At 36.4% G+C, this 8,875-nt stretch overlaps 1 protein-coding gene across 1 annotated transcript; it reads left to right on the plus strand.

Annotated features, from left to right (window-relative positions):
- The first annotated feature begins 2,303 nt into the window (after positions 1-2,303).
- s100a10a (S100 calcium binding protein A10a) lies at positions 2,304-4,119 on the plus strand. The gene is made up of 3 exons (XM_053489727.1): positions 2,304-2,428; positions 3,174-3,337; positions 3,468-4,119. Exons 2-3 carry the CDS (start codon positions 3,197-3,199, stop codon positions 3,630-3,632), a joined length of 306 nt encoding a protein of 101 aa, XP_053345702.1. The 5' UTR covers positions 2,304-2,428; positions 3,174-3,196; the 3' UTR covers positions 3,633-4,119.
- The last annotated feature ends 4,756 nt before the right edge of the window (positions 4,120-8,875 follow it).

Raw genomic sequence — 8,875 nt, forward strand, 5'->3', positions numbered from 1 at the left:
ACCCTCTCCAAGTCTCCCGGGATAGGTTCTGGCCCTGTATACAGTATAAAGCCGTATGGACAATAAGTGAGTGAGTGAAGATTTCTTTGTGTGCTGAGGCATTACGATTTCCAAAACTAAGAGGAGCAAATGCTTACCCAGCATGACGACCCCTATCTGAACTTAATAAATGTATAGTAATTTCCTTGTGTTTGTAATGTGATGTTTAACAAAAACAATGAGCTGCCCACAATTTTTTTAAATTAAAAATAGGTTCACAATTGTTTCTCCAAATATTTAATATTTTAGACAGTAATATATTTAGAACTAAATGGAATGTCTCCTTACAGTACAAGCTATACATACAACATGTGTCATGTATTATTATCCCCTGTGCACAAAACAGTTCATGTCACTAATTAGTTCCTGCCCATCTGGCTGAAGACCAGCTGGTGCTAATGAACTAAAATCCAGTAAAAAAAAATTGTCTATGTGATATTGATATTGAGCTTTTTGAGCCATGGCCTGGATCATCCCCAGACTTGAAGCTAATGGAAAACTGTTGGACAATGTTGAAGAAGGCGGGAGCGGTCATTTACCTTTACATTTACATTTAGGCATTTGGCAGACGCTCTTATCCAGAGCGACTTACAAAAAGTGCTTTATTGTTTACGTCATGAAGCCCTCTTGATCTTCAGGAGGTCATGAAGCATGCATGGATTGAGTGACTGACACCAGAGTACTGTAGAGTATTGTAGTTGTCTTTTTAGACTCTATGCTCTATGATAAATGAGCACTTTGGAAGTGTTACGTCATTGTTACGTCATTGTTATTTAATGTTGTTTAACCAATCCCACAAAGAGGGAGGTGTTGTAGGAGGGTCCCTGTTTGTGCCTAGACTAACACCTCTTATCTGAAAGTATTAGTTAGAGTTAAACCCGAAGCAGTTAATTGTTAACACAAAATCGGATAATCATTAAAAAATTTATTGTCAATTTAGAAAATGGGCTTTTAATCCGTCTTCACTGATGGAATGATGACCGTATGCACTTTTGGTCTTATTAGATTTTATGTATTTGAGGATTTGTTTGTAAAAATTGTGAAGAGTCTTTTACACTTGCGCTGTAGATAAAGAACGGACAATAATTGGAAAATGTCACACAAAAACTAGGATAATAACATTATTTTATTATTATTTCACATAATAATACTGTGGAACAAAAAAGAAACTATATATATATATATATATCATATCAACTCCTATCAATTCTGGTATATATATATATATATATATATATATATATATATACCAGAATTGAAAGGAGTTCATAGAATTTTATTAAATAATGGAAGCAGATATACAAATAGCAGGCAATTTTTTTATTGTTTTAAAATAAAAGTAGTTTGTATTACTAAAGACTTAGTTTTAGAGTGTAGTATGTATACTGTATATCCGTATACTTTAAACATTATAACACACTTCAGACTGTGTTGTTATATGACATTAATTTAAATCACTTCAATAATCAAATCTGACATAGATTATTTTTCTACCTGGTATCTATCTATTTTTATACCTATATATATAATACATAAAATATTTATATATCATATGTATATATAAAATTATATATGATAGATAGATAGATAGATATTAAGCTGTATATTTTAAACTAATTCTGAGGACTTTATACTCTAAATTATAATAATTATTATTTTATCCTTTTTAAAAGTTTTATTTTGCTTTAATTTCTAAAGATCGATGCAGCACAGCAGACATCCACAGGTCTCGTGGAGCCACGCCCAGAGGGGCCAGAGACACCCCATGGGCACAAAGGGCAAACGAAAACCTGCAGTGGGTGGTTTTAATGTTAATAGTTTTGGTTGTTCTGGCTGATCTGTGTCTATTCGTGTGTAGTATAGTAATAGAACTTATTTATGCTCTGAAGTGGAAGAACAGTATGAAACACTGTGTGACACACATGCATTTCCATTCAGTTTCATATTTCCTCACACATTCCTATTTTGAAGGGACTTGTATTTTTGGAAAATAAAACCATATGCAGGTAGTTCCCTTCTAGGTCCAGTTTAACCCGAGTCGTGTTCATTAAACAAAATTACACACAGTCCAATTACTCTAAAAAAGTTTAACATTGCAACACATAACGTCACACTTTCATGCTGCTGCTTCTTCCATGACTAATTTTCACACGTTTGCGCAACTACAGCTTCCATGACTACAGTATATATATTTTAACATGACAATCGCTTGCTTTGGAGTGGACAGGCACTGTAGTTATCATTGCTTCACTATAATGACTCCCTCAGTTTCCTACTAAAGGGAGGTGCCCGGCTATAAATTCACGACCGCTCAGTCCTACAGACTAGACTTCTCCAGCACGGCTCTGCTCTCCTCCTCCTCCTCCTCCTTTCTTCACACTCCTGCTCGGTAAGACTGTACTGCCAATCTGGGCTATGAATGGCTTTAGTGTATTTGTGTATGTGAGTGTTGAAAAGGCTTTCAAATGACTGTGTATTGTTTTTGGACCTTAAGGTAGAATTTGGCTTTATTCTGTCTCGTTAATTAAGTGCAGTGTTACATTAATCCAATAGTGGCAGATGAATTGATTACTGAGTTCCTATTTGTTCCGATTTGTTTAGTGCAGTTAAACATACTGCCTTTTACTTTGTTTCTTTCCCACTCCCTAGTCTTTCTCCTTCTTTCTTTTCCTATCTATATATCTTTGTCTCCTTTGATGTCTCTTTCCATCTCTACCCTGGTTTCCGTCCTCCATTTCCCTTTCATTCTTTCAATCTCTCTTTTGTCCTTTCTTTACTTCTAAGTGCTTAAAACAGTTCTTAAGAGTTCTGCATCATGTAAAGTTTATACTGAGCGAATATATATATATATTTAAAAAATGATATAAACACCTTGGCATCTCCATCTTCTCTCCCACAACTTTCCAGTTGCTTTTTTTTCCACTGGTTTTCCACTGGTTGTCCTCCATACTGTTTTTTTCCACACAGTCATTCCTCAGCTAGAGAATGACACTTTCTTTTTCTCTTTCTTTTGAAATTTCTTTCTAATTTATGTATGCATTTGTAATCCAGTAGTTCAGGCTAAGGTACATGTAGTGCATGTTTTTTTTATGGAAGGTTTACTAATTATGATTTGGACTTGCACAATCCCACAGAGAGACCCACCTCCACAGCAGCCATGCCGTCAGACCTTGAAAAGGCTATGGAGTCCCTGATTCTGGTGTTCCACCGCTACGCATCCAAAGAGGGGAACACCAACACTCTGAGCCGGCGCGAGCTCAGGGAGCTGATGGAGAACGAGCTCTCCAACTTCCTCAGGGTAAGAAGCATCTTCATGTTCACTCTTTAAGTCATGGTGCTTATCTGGTGAGATTCCATACAGATATCCGTCCTAGATTAATGCTTTTGAAAAAATGCTAATTTTTGTTTAACTTTAACCTTTCCTTCAGTCTCAGAAAGACCCTGGCACAGTGGACAAGATCATGAGGGACCTGGACACAAATCGAGATGGAGAAGTGAGCTTTGAGGAGTTCGTGTCTTTAGTGGTCGGTCTGTCCATCGCCTGCGAACAGTGCTACCAGTTACATTTGAAGAAACTAGGAACACGCAAATAAAGACGAACCACGAGGAGTATTTTTTAATTTTTCATGCTGTAATAATGACGTCTTTAGAACTTTAAAACTGGAAGAAAAAAAATGCATTGTATGTATGTATGTATGTATGTGTGTGTGTGTGTGTGTGTGTGTGTGTGTGTGTGTGTGTGTGTGTGTGTGTGTGTTAATAAACAAGAAAAAGTAAGAAGGTTGGATGATACATTGACAAACCCGTGTGCCGTTATCTCTCAGTGCACAGGCTTATAGGTTAAAGTCCAGTGGGGAAGTGGGCAAGGCATGTCATTTATGATGTTTTAATCTTTGCCCTGCATACTTCACTTTACAGCATCCAACAATATTTCAGTCTTTTTAAGGTCTATGGAATGCTGTTCCTAACCCAGGTTTAATTCTAGTTTAAAAGTCTTTATACAAGATGCCCAGATCCGTGTTTATTTATCTTCTGCTTTATATTTTCTTCCTGATCGATCAATAAAGTGATTAAGTAGAATTGTACTTTAGAATTATTTGTGTTAAATTAAATTGTCCAGGAATTCGGGTGCCTCGAAACTACTTTAAGTCTTTCGTAAATTGGGTGCGTCTGTGCTTACTTGGCAGGAAAACTGAAATTAAAGTTTATCCTCAGACCCCATTGCAGACTCTTCAGAAACTTCTCGACTCCAGAGGTCACATGATCAGACACCACGGTGCCTAAATTATTACAAGTGACTGGAAAACCACTGATTAGTCACTGTTTATTTTCAAGTACCAATGTGAACATGTGACTAAGAGTTGCTTTGTGCTTTTCTTGCTTTCTTTTTTTTTTAATATGCCTTATTTTTTCCATAACTCGTTTTGATATACAGTATACAGTAGTTTGGCTTCCTTGACTGCTCAGCACATTGCGGCCAGGCACTGTTATTGGTTTCCATGCAAACATGGGGTTGCTCAGTGACCAGGCGTTGTTGTAGGGCGGAGGCCAGGGAGAGCTACATAGTTTCCCCTTTCACCCTTTCCTGAGGGTTGTTTTCCATGCCGATGAATTTTTCATGGAATACAGAAGGATTTGTTAAGGTACACACATAACATATACTTTTATCGAGCACTACTATGCTTAGAGGTTTAAGACAACGTGAACTTTTAATTTAATTATTAATTAACAAATCTTCCTAAAAAAAACATTATTGTATAGAAATCTTTCTATGTAATAGTATGAAATGATGGAATGATGATAAAAATAAATTCCATTTTTAATGAAAAGAACGTAGAGCCACCCCTGTGCATTATCTGTGTTATCCAATGCTGTCTTGAGTTAGAAATGTTTTAAAAGTACAATCCTGTAAAACAACTTAAACTTTTGAGCCATATTACATCATTAAAAAGTCTACTTGTCACGGCTGGTCATGTAACAAAATAATGCTGTGTATTGAACCTCAATTGAGAGAAAGCCTATGTTTAAAGAAAATACAATATGAATATTTATATGCATAATGCAAATACAATTATGTAAGTTACATCACTAACATGCCCATCTTACAGTTGATTGGATCATTAACACACTTAAATAGCAGATATTAAAGGCAATGTCTTTAAGCATACAGTTTCAGAGGATTGCCTAAAAGTCTTTTATCTTAAGACAAAAAAAAAAAAAAGGTTTCAGTATGCGTAGTCTTCTACTATCTCTGAAATCCCTTTATGGAGGCATTTTATTGATCACAGTGAATGATTAACTTCTGCTTATAGTTGAATGAGCCCCATCGAAGCTGAGAAACAGAGAACTGCTGGAATTTCCTGTCTGTATTTCTCAATGACTAGTCAGATGCTGAGATTTATCCACAAGATGGCATTAGTGTTCATCCATCCATCCATCCATCCATCCATCCATCTATCTATCTATCTATCTATTTATCTAGTCCATCTAGGGACCATGTAGGAGAACCATTTTTTAGTCCTCTTCCTTACTCCTATTCATTATTTGATGTCATCAATCCATCTTCTAGCTCGTCTTCCTACTCACTGTTTCCAATGAGTGTTCATCTCAAGAATATTTTTGCCAGGTTTTTAGATGCTCCATTATGCTCCATTGTAACCCTTATCATTCCAAATCTGTAATATTTCAAAGTCAATAGCCAACAAATTAAAATTGCCAAAATAATTGTCAAAAATAAAGAAACAGATGTTATCCATTATGTTAAACAGGATCACACTGTCTAAATCTGCTGCCTGTGTCATGTGTTGTTAGATACTTGGAAGAAAAATACAATTAATGAAGAATAAATGTCTATATGATAATAGCTTTGGAACTAAAATATCTTTAATTAATAATGAATGAATCCACACACACACCACCTTTGCGGAGGGTTAACTTACACTATAGTTTAACTTGTTTTGTGAGGCTTGTGAGCACCAGGGACATGAGGATCGGCCAGTTGATCTCTAAGCAAGCATGCTGCATCTGACTTACACTAGAGGTGGGAAATCAGAGCCTGAAATCATTGAAACATAATTAATGATGCAAACCTTTGCAATGTCAGGACACTGTACAGTAATTCAAGTAGATCAGGATTTATAATATGGCTTATGGCAATGTTATTAAAATGGAAATATTGTTTGGCAGAAGATGGCGCAACAGCCTCTGCTGTGTGTGTGTTTTTTTTTATCACAATATTCAAGACCATGTTTTGTCTCATGCCAACTGATACTGTATATTTTTGTATCCGATTGCCATTTCCTTGGAAACACACAGCATCCTCTCTCCCACTCAAGATGATCTCTTGCTAATACATCTGGTGTTTTGTGTATAATTGCACTTCGAATGTGTTTCTTTAAATGAACTGTATGTTGCATTTTCTCCTGGTACACCCCACATGGTTTCACCCACAAGTAGTGTATAAGTCATGTGGCTTTAGATCTGGAGATCTTGAAGGCCACTGTAATGGCGCCGTGGTGACCAACACAAGAGCTTGGACACTATCTGAAAAACATGCACAACAAATACTTTAGCATAGGAATGAATGGTATTAAGTACTTAAACTACTGTATGAGCACAACTCATGAATACGTAAAATGGGGAGAAATTGCATCTCAAGCACACACAAGTGCATTTCGACAGTTTGATGTAGTAAAACATGGTCTCACTATGTCTATTTCATTATAACTCATGTAAAGGCAGGGCTGTGCAATTAATTGAATTTTGACAAGATAATTAAGATTATACATTATTTAGTACAGACAGGGTTATTTCCATGAGTTCTGTCCAATTGTCAGGTACAACATGGGTGGAAGTAGGTCTGTACGTTCAGCAAGAAAACAAGGGTACTTATGCTTGTTGTGTTTGTATAGTTGGTTAAAATTAAATAAAATTCCGTTCATCATATTGCAGGTTGTGTTAAAAAAAAATTGTAACTCTATACTCTACACAATCTTGACCCCATTTGTACCTCAGCATACAAATGCCACGTCTCACAAATTTTTGCCTTAAGAATTAAAATTTGCAAAAAATTTGCCTCGGCATCTGAAGCATTTTTAGCATATAAGTAAACAGCCCGTGCCAAGAGGAATCATAAGTTAAGGTAACGTGAGGCTTAATGTCAATATTTATTTATTTTATATTTATTTAATATTTTACTTCATTTAGATGTCTTTATTAATTGTTTTTATTGTTTTGACTAAAATATGATGATAGTTTTGGAAATTGGTGATATTAGTCATATTTTTGGGTGGCTGGAATAGATTATCTGCATTTACATAATTTACTATAGGAAAACGCTTTTCACAATACGAACCTTCGCCTTAAGAACCCACCTCCAGAACAGATTAACATGTAAATTTTACCACTACCGAAATATGGGAACAACATTATTATTATTATTATTATTATTATTATTATTATTATTTGGTCATGGAAATAATAGAAAACAACCATAAAAACATGTGATCATGTGTATCTATGCAATGCGTGACTGCGTGATTGATTTATTCAATAATTTTTTGCTTTGCATAGTTAGTTCAAATGAAATAAAATTCAAAAATAAATTGCATCATATTGCCTAGGTTGAAAATTCTGTACGGCACAAGGACACGTACTGTACGTCTGCCTATATTTCTGTACGGCAGAACTTTCTGCTCAACTGATTTATACATGGCCCAGCTCAACTGATTTATACATGGCCCATTTATACGTGGCCCAGCTTCCACCACCGATCCTGACCACCTTCTATAGAGGAACTATCGAGAGCATCCTGAGCGGCTGCATCACTGTCTGGTTTGGGAATTGTGCCATATCGGATCGCAAAACCCTACAACGGATAGTGAGGACAGCGGAGAAGATCATCGGGGCCTCTCTCCCCTCTATTGAAGACATCTACACCACACGCTGCATCCGCAAAGCCACCAGCATTGTGGCTGATCGGACACACCCCTCTCACACACACTTTACACTCCTGCCATCTGGAAAAAGGTACCGAAGCATTCGGGCACACACATCCAGACTGTGCAACAGCTTTTTTCCACAAGCCATCCGTCTCCTCAACAAAAAGGGACTGGACTGATAAACACAAACACACTCACACACACACAAACACAAACATTATCACACAGCTTAACTCAACTACCTCAAAATATTGAGACTGGACTGACTAATCAACACAAGTGCAGACACACTGACCTACACCACCAAATTATCGTACACACCAACCTGTAAATGCTTCACTGTTTCTAACAATCTTTTTGCACAATGATCATTACTGAACTACATTTTTGCACTAATTCCTCAAATCTTGCTGCTGTTTTAAGGAATGTTTGTTTACCCACTACCTCAACACCATATTTTATGTTCTGTTATGTCGTGGTTGCGCACTGTCACTTTGTTGTTGCTCTTGTTTGCACATTTGCACGTGCACTTTATGTTGTCTGTAAAAATGTTACTTAGCTAGTTAGTTTTTGTTAATTTATGTTGTAATTTATGTTAGATCTCTCTGTCCTGTCTCTGCTAGCCAGTTAACTAGGCCTCTTGGTTAGCTAGTTTAGTGTCTCTGTTAATTTATGTTGTAAGTTTATGTTGCATGTAGCACCTTGGTCCTGGAGGAACGTTGTTTCGTTTCACTGTGTACTAACTGTATATGGTTGTAATGACAATAAAGCCCACTTGAACTTGAACTTGAACTACAGAGAAATACAGTTTTTGAAGGTTGAGTATCTTACTGTATGTCTTATTTACGCTAAGTTGTACTTTTTTAGTCGCCAGCCCTGTTTAAAGGAGATCATTA

This window comes from Clarias gariepinus, chromosome 28 (assembly GCF_024256425.1).
Source record: "Clarias gariepinus isolate MV-2021 ecotype Netherlands chromosome 28, CGAR_prim_01v2, whole genome shotgun sequence".
NCBI lineage: Eukaryota > Metazoa > Chordata > Actinopteri > Siluriformes > Clariidae > Clarias > Clarias gariepinus.

What these genes read in the sequence shown, in the direction of transcription:
- s100a10a (XM_053489727.1), top strand. Translation starts at nt 3,197, where the DNA reads ATGCCGTCAGACCTTGAAAAGGCTATGGAGTCCCTGATTCTGGTGTTC. An exon ending in AGCTCTCCAACTTCCTCAGG is followed by an intron (nt 3,338 to 3,467) that starts GTAAGAAGCATC and finishes CCTTTCCTTCAG; the next exon opens with TCTCAGAAAGACCCTGGCAC.